This window comes from Saimiri boliviensis, chromosome 18 (assembly GCF_048565385.1).
Source record: "Saimiri boliviensis isolate mSaiBol1 chromosome 18, mSaiBol1.pri, whole genome shotgun sequence".
Classification (NCBI taxonomy): Eukaryota; Metazoa; Chordata; class Mammalia; order Primates; family Cebidae; genus Saimiri; species Saimiri boliviensis.
In genome coordinates this window covers 8,853,583-8,869,721 of record NC_133466.1, presented here as the reverse complement: position 1 = coordinate 8,869,721, position 16,139 = coordinate 8,853,583, and the positions used below count along the sequence as shown (strand labels likewise).

Here is a 16,139-nt window from a genome sequence, read left to right as displayed (position 1 = left end):
ATACACCAGAAATGCCAAACTTCTGCTCACAGGAGAATAACCTGGGGCAGGGCCGCTCTTTCCTATCCACAGCTCTGTCCAAGAGTCTGGAGGTCAAGTCCGAAGATCAGCATAATCAGAACTCCCGGAAAGGGCAGGGAGCTCTGCCAAGGGCAAGGCCAGGCCACCTCACTCCCTGACTTCCCCGGCGGGGAGCCTCTGAGCAGGCACTCGCCAAGGTAGCCAGCCCCAGCCCTCCATGCCCAGGAAAAGGGGGATAGAGACGGTCTAGGGGAGTGGGACACCAGTCACACTTCCCAACATGGCCCTGCCCCACTCCTCCAAGCTGGGTTGTCCATAACACTTGAGGCTCTGAGGGCTGGTTCATTTTGATTATTTTTTTATAAGTCACAAGTCAGACGTGACACTTCCTTCTATTAATGCAACACATAAAAACTGAGATACTCCACTCTCTCGGGATGCTCTGAGCTCCTGGGACAGAGAGGCAAACAAAAGCCACACCATTAACTCCAAAGAGCATCCATCAAACCAGTGCAAACTGGCTAAAGACTGGGTGAAAGTATAAAAAAGAAAGTTTCTTAAATAGAAGAAAAAACCAGGCCAGGCGCAGTGGCTAACGCCTGTAATTCCAACACTTTGGGAGCCCAAGGCAGGCAGATCACCTGAGGTTGGGAGTTCGAGACCAGCCTGACCAACATGGAGAAACCATGTCTCTACCAAAAATACAAAATTAGCCAGGTGTGGTGGCGCATGCCTGTAATTGGGAGGGTGAGGCAGGAGAATCGCTTGAACCCGGGAGGCAGGGGTTGCAGTGAGCCGAGATTGCACCAATGCACTCCAGCCTAGGCGACAAAAGCAAAACTCCATCTCAAAAAAAAAAAAAAATCATTCATTACTATATTATTCATTTTTTAAATTAAAAACATACCTGTAGTCTTTTAAAATAAGGTAACGGGCACTTGTTAGGCATATTATACACATTTAACTCATTCAACCCCAACATCTAAATAATACAATTTATGCAGAACTTTCACATATATTATTTCATCTAGTCCTCAAATAATCCTGTAAGATATTCCAATCCTAAATGCTCTCAGATTTTCTCTTTGTCTTCTTCAAGTGAGCCCATCATACCCAGATAGCTCATAGCTCTGCTCTCCTCCAAAAACTAAGGGACACAGTGTAAAAAAAAAGAAACTGCCTCCTTTTTAAAAAATATTGGGGTGAGAGGTAAGATTTGTTCAGTTCAAGAGAAAGCAGGTAAGTTTGGTGTTCTTTTGAGATGGAGTCTCGCTCTGTTGTACAGGCTGGAGTGCAGTGGGGTGATCTAGGCTCACCACAACCTCCGCCTCCCAGATTCAAGCAATTCTCTCCCTCAGCCTCCCAAGTAGCTGGGATTACAGGCACCCAACACCACATCCGGCTAATTTTTATATTTTTAGTAGACATGGGTTTTCACCGTGTTGGCCAAGCTGGTCTTGAACTCCTGACCTCGTGATCCACCCACCTTGGCCTCCCAGTTTGGTGTTTAAAGTCACCAAGACTATTGGGTGTTTGCAGAAACTACATGGTTATGTCATTAAAGTTACAAATTTGTCTGTTCGGAGAAGACAACAGAAACAGACAAAATAATTTGTCACAACGACTATGAAACAGCACGGCCAAGCAAGGGGGATTAGCAAGAACACACACCTGGGGAATCTGGCCACCTGCCCAAAACCAGGTATCAATCACAGGCAGCAAGTGCAGGCACCAGCCGAGAGGAGAGGATTCCCGAACACATTCCCAGCTCCACGGGCATCTTCCTGTTAGACACGACTCACAGACGTGAACCGAAACTCAGAGCGCAGTTGCCACAAGATGGCAGACATGAGCACAACTGTGATTGTTCCGAAGATTTGCCGATAGCAGCCCAAATCAAAACAAATGTTTTCAATCCCAAATGAATAAAATAACGGTTTCTAAACATACTCTTTGCACGGGGACCCTCCTCCACCTAACGTGGAAAGGGCCACACCTGCGGACTTCACACCTTTCTAAGCTCTACTAGTCGTCCCTCCCTGACACGTAATGCTCCCCGCACAAAATGAACACTTGTACATCTTGAAGATGATTTTCAAACCCGAAGCCAAAACAGAAATGAAAAATCAAAATCAAAACCAACCAAAATAAAACAATGAAAGGCAACTAGTCGCCACTGTGAAGAGGGCCCCATTGCGGTGCGCTCTGCCCAGCTGAGCCCACAACTCACCTCCACAGCTGACAGCAAGTAAAGAGGCGTTAAGGCAGGAACCTGTTTCATGTCACAGCTGAGGCCGAGGGTCGTCAGGATCTCTCTAAGGACTTCGTACCTTCTAAAATTGCTTGACTTGAGCAAGTTAAAATCTTCTGGAGTTTGCACGATGTCAGAGCTGGGAGGTAGTTCCAAGTGCACCTGAAGGGAAAGACCACACGTTGTAAACTGGGGGCACTCACATGCAGTAAGAAAAACAGTTTGGGTTTTGTTTTTTTTTTTCTTTTTTTAATTTAGAGACCGGATCTCATGATGTTGCCCAGGCTGGTCTTAAACTCCTGGGATCAAGCGATCCTCCCACCTCAGCCTCCCAAAGTGCTGGGATTACAGACAGGTATGAGCCACGATGCCTGACCAAAAAATTTATTTACCAGTTTTCTTCTCCAAGTGAGCACATCACACCCAGATAGCTTATAGCTTTGCTCTCCTTTGAAAATTAAGGGACACAGTGCAAGGTCGGTTGCCTCGCTGGGAGGTTGGACACCCCGACCTCTGCACCCGGCACCAGGCTCTGCACTTGGCACCTAGCTCTGCCACATGGCTCCCCGGAAGGTTCCAGCGGATGCAAGGCTCCTGGCCAGCTCTCCCACCAGAAAACCTGCCCAACAACCCGCCAACCAATAGCCAATCCCACTCCCCTAGAGTCAATCAGAGCACCCAGCTGTTGGTGGTTCCTCCTAGCCATAAAAACCCCATGCCCCAGGAAGCTGGTGTGACTTCCCTGGCCCCTTCCCCCGGAACCATGGAACCTTGCCAGGGAGTTAAATAAATTGGCATTTAATCTCTTATGCTGGTCTCAGTTTCCTCATTTTAAACTCGGCAATAACCCTTACACACAGTATAATCCAAAAGAAAAAACCTGAACATGAATTTTTCTGATTATCAATAGCATATAAACTCTGAAGCTGAATATCTGGAAAGTGATGGCTAACAAGAAAATGATTCCCAAAAGCCTATTAAAACTGTGATTGGCTGGCTGGGTGCGGAGGCTCACGCCTCTAATCCCAACACTCTGGGAAGCCAAGGCGGGCGGATCACCTGAGGTCGGGAGTTTGAGACCAGTCTGACCAACATGGAGAAACCCATCTCAACTAAAAATACAAAAATTAGCCGGGTATGGTGGTGCATGTCTGTAATCCCAGCTACTCAGGAGGCCGAAGCCAGGAGAATTGCTTGAATCTAGGAGGTGGAGGTTGCAGTGAGCTGAGATCACACCACTGCACTCCAGCCTGAGCAACAAGAGTGAAACTCCACCTCAAAAAAAAAAAAAAAAAAAAAAATTCATGGTTGTCAGGCTGAGAGACCATGGTGGAAATGACCCTGGACGGTCGTCTCTCTCCAGGTGCTGATGTTCCACACTCATCAGTCATGTGACCTTCTGCAAGCTACTGAACTTAGTTATAGGAACAAAATATCTAGAAAGACAACTGTGCTGAAAACTTAATTGCAAGTGAGTTCAAGGAGGCAAATGAGTCATGCTGGAAACTTCCATTTGATCTATTTGCCATAACTGGAAAATAAAACCAGGGAATAGAGCAGTCTTATTCATCATTTTAAGGGAGTTTGCAAGAGGCTGGGCTCATACCTGTAATCCCAACACTTTGGGAGGCAGAGGTGGGAGGATTGCTTAAGCCTAGGAGTTTCAGACCAGCCTGGGCAACATAGTGAGGCCCTCTCTCTACAAAAAATACAAAAATTAGCCAGGCATGAGTGGTGTGCCTGTAGTCCCAACTACTTGGGAGGCTGAGCTGGGATGATCCCTTGAACCCAGGAGGTTGAGGCTGCAGTGAGCTATGATCGTGCCAGTGCACTCCAGCCTGGGCAACAGAGTGCAACCATCTCAAAAAAAAAAAAAAAAAAAAAAAAGAGAGAGAGAGAGAGAGAGTTTGCAGGAACTCAAATACAACAGGTCCTTGAATAACGTTGTTTCACTCAAAGTCATTTAGTTATGAAGTTGATAAGGGGAAAAAAACATCACTTCCCCGCCGGGGCCACAGTCTGTGTGGGTCTGCGTATTCTCCCCATGTCTGCACGGGTTTTCTTCCAAGCTGTGCACATTAGTGCACGGACGTGTCTGCATGGTCCTGGTCTGAGAAGTGTGGGTGCAAGTGCGAATGTGCCTTCCCACTCCGGCCAGGGCTGGCTCCCCGCCAGTGCCCTGAGCTTCCAGGATGAGCTCCAGCCACCCGGCCACCCACCATGCTGAACTGAAATAATTAGGGAAATAATTATCTTATGTTTTTATTAATCTTTCTTAAATGTACATATAACTCATATTTATTTCAATGTTTCAGTGTTTGGGCCTTTATTTAGAAGTTTGGTGATGTCTTGAGGACAGAAATATGCCATGGGAACTGACTTCTTGTTTGTATCAATTAGCCTATGGTAACAATGGCTTCATTATATATCATTTCACTTAAGTGTGCCGTTTCCAAGAACCTATCAACAACTTGTAAGTGAGGACTTACTGAGGAAGGAGGAGTAAGATTTCCTGGACACTGGAAAGGCCTTTCCTGCCACCCTCCTTCCCCTGAGTGAATTTTAAGACTTGGAACTTCACTTCGTGACTTCAGGCTTTGTTGTCTAGTTAAAATTAAAATTAAAATGTCTCCACCTATCGACAGTCTCTGTCGTGGTATGAAGGAACTTACTGGAACCTCTAGCTCCCCTGAGATCAGATTTTAAATGAGCATTGGAGCCCAGAGGTTGCCAGAACACTGAGTACCCAGAAAAGCAAACTGAGCTCCTTTGCCTTATTTTGTTTTGGCTTTGCCGACTGTATGCAAAGCTTCTAGCCTGATATTATAGAAGTAGTATGAAAATAGAAAAGCATAGTGCCAGCTTTCAGGCCACTTAAAATCTCTCAGTTCCCACCCACGACTTAACCAAGCCAAATATATCAACTGAATGTTAGAAGTTGAGGCCTGGCTGGGTGTGGTGGCTCACTCCTATAACCCCAGCACTTTGGCGGTCCGAGGCGGGAGGATCACTTGAGGCCAGGAGTCGGAGACCTGGCCAACATGGCGAAACCCCCCATTGCCACGAAAAAATACAAAAATTAGCCAGGTGTGGTGGCACACGCCTGCAATCCCAGCTACTTGAGAGGCTGAGGCACAAGAACTGCTTGAACCTGGGAGACAGAGGTTGCAGTGAACTGAGATTGTGCCAGTGCACTCTAGCCTGGGTGACACAGCGGGACTCTGGCTCAAAAAAAAAGTTGAGTCCAATCAGAAAAGGTCTGCAGGACACTGCCCACCACGGTCCCCAAACCACCAGCTGTTCGGCTGTAGGCTGGCTGCTTCCCCCAAGAGTGAGGACGCCGATCGGGGGCGACAGATCAGGTGTGCCTGTTCTCTAGATAGTCCTGGAGGCGGGGACAAGCAGAAAAGCAACACCCTCTAAGGAATCGTATCCTACTCAGTTGCTTCTACCCTAAATGTGCACCTCTCCGGTGGACAAAGCCATGCCAGCGTAGACAAAGAGCACAGCAGCAAGACCCATTTAATTCTCGTGAGCACATGGCTATCCCGGAGATTAAGCCTTACGGCGGGGCAGGAATGAAATAAGTCAAGTTCCGTTCCCACCAGAGCCGAAGGGATGAGAGAGGTACACGACTGAATGCATTTGGGCTCACTGGGCAGGGTGAATACAGAGTATCCAAGGCGCACACACCATGAATTGTACAAACTCATTTTCACATGAGAAAGATGCCAGGATGGGAAACTGGATGCGCTACAAGGGGGCCGAGTTCCAGGAGACCAGGAGGAAGACGGCCGCTGAAACCCCAAGGACTGCTTTGCCTCACTGTCTGACGGTTTCAAGATGTAGGCGCTTCTACAACGGAAACAAGAAAAGAGGCCGCCTCCGGTTCTACGCTCCCAGTGAGCAGGGAGACGTGGCACGCCAGAGTGTGTGGGTGGTAGATTTGGGCTCCTCATCCACAGAGGTACTGGACTAGAGTCTCATCCTCTGGGTGTAATCCTGTTACCATAATGACAGGTCTATTTCTGTAACTTGGCTTCTTCTAAAAGTTAAGACTTTTTAGTTGGACCGAAGACCAGAACTAAAAAATATCTCCATGCACAAATAGGGAGAGAGAGTGGTACTGGCATCTAGTGGGGAAGAGACCAGGGATGTTATTCCACAGCCTACATTGCACGAGACTGCCCCTCACCACCAAGAATTCTCTGACCCAAAATGTCAGTACTGCCATGTTTGAGAAACTCTGCCATAAAAGCCGACCCACTGCAACCATGTGCTAAGCTAAACAAAACAAAATCTTTCAAAATCCACGTTAGAGATTTTCTGTGGACAACTTCATGGCAAACTCCTGGTCCATTTGACCCTCAAATGTCAGCATTAATCCACAGCCTTAAGTTTTCCCTGCAAACTTGATCAGCACACAGCCAGCGCACAAACATTTCCTCTCTTTCTTTACTATTATGAATGGCAAAGGCATCAAATCTGCAGCTTGCTTGGCTATGACACCACTGCCTAGGGTGCAGCTGTGTTCTGCCCTTGAAGTTCTTCACCTCCTCTTATTGGGTTACATCATCACTAGATTTATTACAAAGACGAAGGCTATGAAATTGAACAGGGTAAGGGGAAACTAACCAGCCTGTGATAATATTTATTTTTTAATCTCAGTAAGGTATCACAGAGACACAGGCCTGGGGAAAAAGCAGTGACCCTGTCACACAGAAGACTGGAAGTCATTTAAAATCAAAAATGGCATTCTAATCCTCTGAATCTGATTTGTGAAGCTGCATCATATTGCCTTTTTTTTTTCTAGGGCAATGCACTGCAGTATCAAATTTTATGACAGTAATGGGGTCAATTTAAATGGTAGAGCAAGCAGATTTGCTCTGTAACTCGGAGAAACGGATCGCCAACAGTGCCAAATCAATTTTCTAGTCCACGTCTGTGCTCGGGGGTGGTAAAATTCGCTCTTCAAAACTGAAATATGGCTCTAGGAAGTCAGGTTTTTAAGTGGGTTTTCTGAGAATACGCAGTTACTATAGTTACCATATTTGCAGATAAAAAGATAAGAGGAACATTTATTAGGCCTCCAAAAGCTAATTCATGCGGTCTGCAGCCCTACAGGAAACCTGCCTGGGCTGTACACATTCACCCGTCCTAATGTCCGAATTCCTCAATTTTAAGCATCTCTGCTTGGGTATTAAGAACAAGTGAGTTGGTTAAGAATTGTAAAGAAACAAATATATACTCCCTGGAAAAATGTGTGACCAGAAAAATCAAAGAGACTTCGCTTCCAGGAGAACTGGAAAAAGTCAAAGCATTACAAAATGAAAACAAAACAAAAAAGTTAACAATTCTCTAACTCAATAAAAAGGTCCCTATAATAAAACAAAATCTATTACACTTATCTTGAGAATGCTTCTGGACAAAATCTCTGTCTGCTTAGTTTTCTCATTAGAGCATCAAATCCTCAAAGGCAAGTGAACGTTCATCTAACTCGAATGAAAACCTTTTCCCCTAAGCATTAAAAGATTTGGAGTAAATGATAAAGAATTCTGAAACAGTCTATTAGCTACTGTTTGCTTAAACAAACAAAAAGCTAAAAGGAAAAAGAAGATGGAATAATAAAAAAAAGAAGAACCAAAGGATCTCCTAAGCAAGAAATTAGCATTTCCCTTTCCTCCTCTTTCCATTTTTTTCCCTGTGTATTATTATGCCACAAATCTAAGTAGCTTCAATATTGTCTTTTTTTTTTTTTTTTTTTTTTTTTTTGAGATGGAGTCTCACTCTGTTGCCCAGGCTGGAGTGCAGTGGCACAGTCTCGGCCCACTGCAACCGCCATCTCCCAAGTTCAAGCAATTCTCCTGCCTCAGCCTCCTGAGTAGCTGGGATCAGTATTCTCTTGTCTGAAGATTTTCTTCAGCACTTGGAAGTGCGACAAAACATAAGAAAGGAATTGGGAACCTGAAGCTGTTTTAACACAAAACTACCTTGCCAATCAACTGTAGTGTTTCATCGTGGTGGTCACTAACATCTATAATCATGACCCTGATGGTTTTAACTTCCTACGTTAAATAAAGGCTAGATTATATTAAAACAAGGGGTACTCTGAGGCAAGAATGCAGACTGATGTAGTTAAGAAAGATCATTACTAGTAAAGAACCAAACCAGAATTTTCTGACTAAGCCTCAGTTAACCAGCAAGCTCATTTATCCCCGACACCCACCTTGTTCCTTCCTCACAAGTCTTTTGGTTAATCAGGGTATTCAAGAAAGCCCCGAACTAAACTAAACCTGCTCACTATCAGCAAAAGCTCCCAGCCAACAGTCAAAAACAGCCTGCAGCACACAAACTCCTGAAACGTTTAAGCATGTAGCTTTAAAAGGCATATTCCCTCTCAAAGATACCCACAGATACCCAAAGATCACCAAATCCACGCTGCCCTGAGTACCTGGCAAAGAACAGCTTCTCCCCCATGAGTTCCAAAAGGCACATGCACAATCATCCTGTCCTTGTCCTCGTTCTCCAGGTGGCCCTGGAGCCCGCCGGGGCTGAGCCGCTCTCCGGGGCCTTCCTGGTACCTGCAGCCACTGCTCAAAACGCTGAGCTTCACCTCGCTCTGGTCGGCCTTGGAGAAAACCAAGTTCTGAACTGTCTTCCGCAGCACACCCTTGCTTGTCACCTGCAAGCCACCAAAGGTGAAGGACGAAGACAAGCCCAGCACCTTCCCTCCCTGAGACAGATAGGCCATGACCTTCTGGTATAGGACTTTGGGGATGGACTCCCTGGTAGCGATGACCAATAGCAGACAGTTGTCCGTCCACGGGTCTTTGAGGGCACTTTCCTCCAGCAGGTGGTAGAGAATGTAACTGTCAATGTCCACACAGTCGGCCAGCACGGACTGGACCTCCTGGAAGCGGCCGAGGGCTTCCTGGGAGTCGGAGCCCACATAGAGGAGGATGTTGGGTGCCTTTCCCGTGACGTTGACTCTCCTTCCCTCTCTTTCAGGGCCAGTTTCATCAGCAACACTCTCCAAACTGCTGCTATAATCATAGGGAAGGTCTGGAATGTTCTCTGCAGATGCAAACTTGACTGACTCAATGGTGCTGTTCTCAAGTTCCAGACACTCGTGGCAACTGGACAGATGGAGGTGATAATGCTCGACAGGGCCCCCTCCCCTGTCACTGTCCCCAGCAGGCTCACTCCCAGAGGCACTGCCTCTCCTCTGTTTTGGCTCTTCACCAAGAGCCTTTGGGTCATCTCTGCCAACATGCTCCATACCATCCTGCTCAGGCTTAATCTCAAGAGAAGATTCAGGCTTCGGTTCTAGGATCTGGGCTTGCTTGTTTGAGGCCTGATCCTTCACTTCCTTCAGGGTGGAATCCTGCAAGTGCACCGCTAAGGCAGGAACAGGAGAGAGAGAGAATTATCAGCACTTCTTGTGTGACACATAGCTCATCTCAAGAATCTCATCACCCTCTCTGCATTCTGGGACTTAAATTCCAGGGCAGCCACTGGCATGGCTCCCACCTGCATTGCCCCTTAACCCAGGGACATCCTTTGGAAACACGAATTGTTCCTGCCTGAAGACCCCAAGTGAAATCAGCAGTTTGCCCAACATCTTTCACACCTATCAGAGAACCTAAGCTCCTCTTACTGACTGGTGAAGAAAGTGAGATTCAGAGAGGTGCCTTTGCCTCCTTACTTACATATTCTATTTCTTGGGTGTTACTCTCCTTTACGATAATGAAACTGAGCAATAAAAAGGACACATATCTAAAGTCTATCCCAGCATGACCCAGTGAAACGTCAGTCTCAGGACACGTCATAGGATCAGTGGGAGAAGACTCTTCCTGTCTCGGGACTGGAACATAAGTTGACAATCATTGATTCAAAAACGATTATTGAGCACTTGCTATGTGTCAGACATGGTATTAGAGACATGTACAAGGTGATTCTGGATATTAAGGGATTTACCTAAACTTCCAGAGCTGATAAGGGACATTTATTTGCCCATGAGACGAAAGAAGACATTCGTAGACATAAAACGCCTGTTTTTAAGTCTAATCAAGGAAGAAGAGTTTGCATGTTTCCTGAAAAGCAATTTGTCCCAAAAAATTGTGGTACACAAACTTTAAGTAAAAAGCTGTTTGATTTAGCACTTCATAGTAACTCTATCTATGCTTCCCACTCAATCCAAACTAGAGTCTAGACACCAGTTATCCTGTATTAAACTGTGTGACATAAATAAGAGATGGATTCTGAATATGAATGCCTCATGAGCAATGCAGTTATGAAACGTTGTTGTTTAAGAAATTTAATAGGCCGGGCGTGGTGGCTCATGCCTGTAATCCCAGCACTTTGGGAAGCCAAGGAGGGCAGGTCACCCAAGGTCAGGAGTTTGAGACCAGCCTGACCAACATGCAGAAACCACATCTCTACTAAAAATACAAAATTAGCCAGGTATGGTGGCACATGCCTGTAATCCCAGCTACTCGGGAGGCTGGGGCTGGAGAATTGCTTGAACCCAGGAGGCAGAGGTTGCAGTGAGTTGAGATCACACCATTGCACTCCAGCCTGGACAACAAGAGCAAAACTCCATCTCAAAAAAAAAAAAGAAATTTAATAAGCACAAAAATGTACCCTGCCACCCTCCCCCAAAAAATATACACTTGACACATGCATGAATTATATATTGTTATAGTAAAATCAAACGTGTTGACTGAATTAAACTGAAACTAAGCATAGCCCTTATGTCATACCAGTAAGAGTACTCAACAGTCCTTAAGCTAATAACCTAGAGTGTCCGACTATGATAAAATCTTTTCTTATTTTATTTTATTGCTTTGAAACAAGGTCTCACTTTGCCACCCAGACTGGAATGCAGTGGTGTGACGATGGCTCACTGTAGCCTCAACCTCCCTGCTCAAGTGATCCTCCCACCTCAGCCTCCCAAGTAGCTGGGACCTCAGGCGTGCACCACCACACCCAGCTGATTTTTTATTTTTTATATTTTTTTTGCTTTTTTCAGAGATCGGATAGATACGCCCAGGCTGGTCTCGAACTCCTGGGCTCCAAGTGATCCTCTTGCCTCGGCCTTCCAAAGTGCTGGGATTATAGGCATGAGCCACTACGCCTGGCCAATAAAAACATTTTCTGGGCTGGGCACGGTGGCTCACGCCTATAATCCCAGCACTTTGGGAGCCGAGACAGGTGGATCACAAGGTCAAGAGATCGAGACCATCATGGTCAACATGGTGAAATCCCGTCTCTAATAAAAAAATACAAAAAACTAGCTGGGCATGGTGGTGTGTGCCTGTAATCCCAGCTACTCAGGAGGCTGAGGCAGGAGAATTGCCTGAACCCAGGAGGCGGAGGTTGCAGTGAGCCGAGATCGCGCCATTGCACTCCAGCCTGGGTAACAAGAGCGAAACTCCGTCTCAAAAACAAACAAACAAAAAAAAAACATTTTCTAAAGTTACTTACACACAATCTTTTGGGGTACCAGACCATTATCCATCTGGAGTCTATCTTCCATGAACGCCACCCCCAGCTTGCTGAAGTTGTCCACACTTGCTTCCGCAATTAACCGATAAGGATCCCCAGGTCTGCAAGCTAATGGCAAACAACAGTCGGACCACTTGACAATCTGAAAAAAAGCAGAAGAGGGAGGAGGTAGGAAAAGACAGGTTGAGATTGTTCTTCTCTAAAGTAACCAGATACTTTATTTTCCCCTTGAGGCTCTTACCATGAAATTACAGTCATTAATAACAAACTACTAGATATTGCATTTTATTAATAGCAGAGTTGTTCTGAATCAAACATGCTCATCTCTACCTGACAACAGTGCTTATAAAACACTAAACATAACTCTCATTTAAAAGTACTGGTCTCTACTTTTTTAAGGAACTAAAAGGTAAAGGAATATTCCCCAGACACTGGAAAAACATTGTGTAGCCCTTTAAAAACAGAGAAGAGAGAACAAGAAGTCCACAATACCCAAGGACTTTAAATGTAACCTGTGGACCCGCTTTTCTCCATGTGTGATCCAAGACCAGGTGCAACAGATCTCCCAGGGAGCACATCAGACCTTCAGAGTCCCAAGCACGACTCCCCTCCCTACCTGCTGCACTGGACTCTGATACTGAAGTCCAGGAATCAGAATGTTAAAACCTGCTTCCCCTGTAGTTCCTACACTCAAGGAACTGTGAGAACCATTAGAAAAGACTCTCCAGTTCCCGCCTGTAAGGAAGTTCACGTTCCCACCACAAGAGGGACAGGGAAAAACAGAGCAGGCAAATGCCCTGCTAAGCCTTACAGTACTTACTACAGAAGACTACGCCATGACCTCAAACACCCAGACTCTCTCTGAGGGTTCCCATGGAGAAGAGAACCAACGAGGTGAAGAGCCCGGCGCTGCAGTCAGGGGTCTGAGCCCATGTCAAAGGCAACTAATCATCACCGTCTGTCCTCGGGCAAGCTTCTGACCCTCGCAGCATCCTCATTTGTAAAACGAGAATACTGGCAATATTAATATTAATAAATACAATTTAAAGCTTGGTTGTGTTAATTAGATTAAAGAGTATACCTAATGTCCCCAGTAAAAGTTATATCTACCAGAATAAAGCACACAATTACTGAAAGCTGCTTTTATTAGCTATCACAAACGTGGCTTTAAAAGCAGCAGTGAGCAGGGCAGTTTTTTCTAAGATGCCATGAATGAGTCCTCTACTTCCTAAAGATATCTTCTCAGGGACACACTACCCAAATGTCATAATTATAGATAAATAATTTTGAATTCCATTTTTATTTATTTGTATGTATTTCTTGAGATGAATACTCGCTATATCACCCAGGCTGGTCTCAAACTCCTGGCCTTGAGCAGTTTCTCCACCTCGGCCTCCCGAGTAGCCGGGATGACAGGCTCAGGCCACCACACTTGGCTTGAATTCCATTTTATATGAATGGTGGGTTTTAGAACACCTCCTAAAAACTATTTTTTAAATGCTGGATTAAAAAAAATGAATAAAGTACTACCTTAAAAGTCTAGAAGAACTGACTAGGTAATAGTGAAGTTCCAGGCCAAGTGCTGGGATAAATCCTGAACCTTCTAGAGCCAAGGGGATTCCTGCAAGACAAGCCACTTTTGCCCCCAGGGTCCTTGCTCAGCCAGACAACTTGGCCTCCAAAAGTCAACGTCCAACTGGCGTAAGCACAGACGTATAGTGATATGGTTTGGCTGTGTCCCCACCCAAATCTCATCTGGAATTGTAAACCCATGTGTCAAGGGAGGGACCTGGTGGGAGGTGACTGGATTATGGGGGCAGTTTCCCCCATGCTGTTCTCGTGATAGTGAATGAGTTCTCATGAGATCTGACACTTTTAAAGTGTTTGAGCTGGGCGCAATGGTTCACGCCTGTAATCCCAGCACTTTGGGAGGCCGAGGCAGGTGAACCACCTGAAATCAGGAGTTTATGACCAGCCTGGGCAACATGGTGAAACACAGTCTCTACTAACAATACAAAAATTAGCTGGGTGTGGTGGTAGATGCCTGTAATCCCAGCTACTCAGGAGGGTGCGGCAGGAGAACTGCTTGAACCCAGGAGGTAGAGGTTGCAGTGAGCCGAGATTGTGCCACTACACTCCAGTCTGGGTGACAGAACAAGATTCTGTCTCAATCAGTCAATCAATCAATCAAGTGGTAGTTTCTTCTCTCTCTGTCTCTTGCCTGCCAACATGTAAGACATGCCTTTGCCTTCCACCATGACTGTAAGTTTCCTGAGGCTGCTCCAGCCATGAAGAACTGTGAATCAATTAAACCTCTTACCTTTATAAGTTACCAGTCTTCAGCAGTTCCTAATACCAGTGTGAAAAGAGACTAACACATATAGACTAACAGAAAAGAACTGAGAGTACAAAAATAAACACACATTCATGGACAAGTGGTCCATGAACTTGGACAAGGGTGCCAAGACAATTCAATAAGGAAATAATAGTCTTTTCAACGAATGGTACTGGTACAACTAGATAACCACGTGCGAAAAGAATGAAGATAGGCTGGGCATGGTGGCTCATGCCTGTAATCCTGGCACTTTGCGAGGCAGAGGCAGGTAGATCACCTGAGGTAAGGAGTTCGAGACTAGCCTAAGTAACAAGGAGAAGCTCCATCTCTACTAAAAATACAATATTATCTGGGTGTGATGGTGCATGCCTGTAATCCCAACTACTCAGGAGGCTGAGGCAGGAGAATCCCTTGAACCTGGGAGGCAGAGGTTGCAGTGAGCCAAGATCGCACCATTGCACTCCAGCCTGGGCAACAAGAGCGAAACTCCATCTCAAAAAAAAAAAAAAAAAAAAAAAAAAAAAAAAATTAGGCACAGAGTTACCATATGATCCAGTAATTCTACTCCTCAGTATGTATATACCTAAGACAATTGGGCCTAAACATAAGAGCATATCTAAATTAAGTTCATAGGATATTCCCAAAGGCAAGCCTCAGAGGTGTTCACAAAAGAAACAAACTACAGGCCAGGCACAGTAGCTCACATCCGTAATCCCAGCGCTTTAGGAAGCTGAGACAGGCAGATCATGAGGTCAGGAGTTTGAGACCAGCCTGACCAACATGGTGAAACCCCATCTCTACTAAAAATACAAAAAATTAGCCAGGTGTGGTGGTGCATGCCTGTAATCCCAGCTACTCAAGAGGCTGAGCCAAGAGAATCGACTGAACCTGGAAGGCAGAGGTTGCAGTGAGCTGAGATCACACCACCATACTCCAGCTTGAGTGACAGAGGGAGACTCTGTCTCAAAAAAAAAAAAAAAAAAAAAAAAAAAAGAAACAAACAAACAAACAAACTACATCGAGAAACAACTGGAAGATCTGAACTTGTTCAGTAAGAACCCATACACAAACCCCAGCATTCAGAAAGATATGATCTCCACAATGGAACGATATCTAGAAGTACTGTAGGTTTGGTTCAAAAACCATGGAGCAAAACTCAAGAAAGCCAAATGCAAGCATCTTTGGCAAAAACAAAAAGCTCAACAACAACAAATATCTGAGAATGAGGCCAGGTGCAATGGCTCACTCCTGTAATCCCAGCACTTTGGGAGGCCAAGGCAGGAGGATCACTTGAGCCCAGGAATTCAAGACCAACCTGGGCAACATGGCAAAACCCTATTTCTACAAAAAACTGTAAAACTTAGCCAGGCGTGGCACACACCTGTAGTCCCAGCTACTTGGGAGGCTGAGGTAAGAGGATCACTTGAGCCTGGGAGGTTGAGGCTGCAGTGAGCCGTGATCATGCCACTGCACTCCAGCCTGGGTGACAGAGTGAGGTGAGACCCTGTCTAAAAATAATAATAATCTGAGGGAGGCATCAAGCCCAATCCTTCTCAGGGAAATATGGACACACTACCCACATCCCCAAATGATACCCATCCTAGAGTTTACACAGATCACCAGGCACCCTCATTCTAATTCCACTTATGCCCCAGTGTCAGGGACCCTATAGACCACTCCATTGGCCCCAAAATAGTTCATTTTGGCTGCTGCCAAGATCTGAACACATACTGCTTCTATTCCGCCTCAGAATTCCAAGTTCATTCTCCAAGCATCAATTTTAATTCTTTTGGCTCCTCATCTCTACAAAAGAGAGAGAGACATCAGACACAAAAGGTCACATATTGTAATGGCTTATGGAGATTCTCATACAAGAGAATACTTTTCAGTAGTAAGAAACAAACTAGAGATATACACAGCACGGATGGATTTCAAAAACATTAGGTTGAGTGGGGGAAAAAAAGGCACCAAGGTGTACATGCCAAATAATTCCATTTATATGAATTCCTAGAACAGGAGAAACTA

At 45.4% G+C, this 16,139-nt stretch overlaps 1 protein-coding gene across 15 annotated transcripts in view; it reads right to left on the bottom strand.

The window, feature by feature from the left end:
* The window catches only part of HLCS (holocarboxylase synthetase), a 234,429-nt gene that overhangs the window by 176,466 nt on the left and 41,824 nt on the right, over positions 1-16,139 (bottom strand). For 13 of the 15 annotated variants that reach the window (XM_074389292.1, XM_074389295.1, XM_074389285.1 and 10 more), the window contains 3 exons: positions 11,759-11,921; positions 8,724-9,670; positions 2,252-2,434 (listed from right to left, as the gene is read on the bottom strand). In XM_074389292.1, coding sequence (XP_074245393.1) covers positions 2,252-2,434; positions 8,724-9,670; positions 11,759-11,810 — 1,182 coding nt within the window. In that variant the 5' untranslated portion in view covers positions 11,811-11,921. Of the gene's footprint in view, positions 1-2,251; positions 2,435-8,723; positions 9,671-11,758; positions 11,922-15,845; positions 15,918-16,139 lie in introns of all 15 variants that reach the window. The other 2 variants (XM_074389293.1, XM_074389294.1) reach the window with 1 other exon arrangement.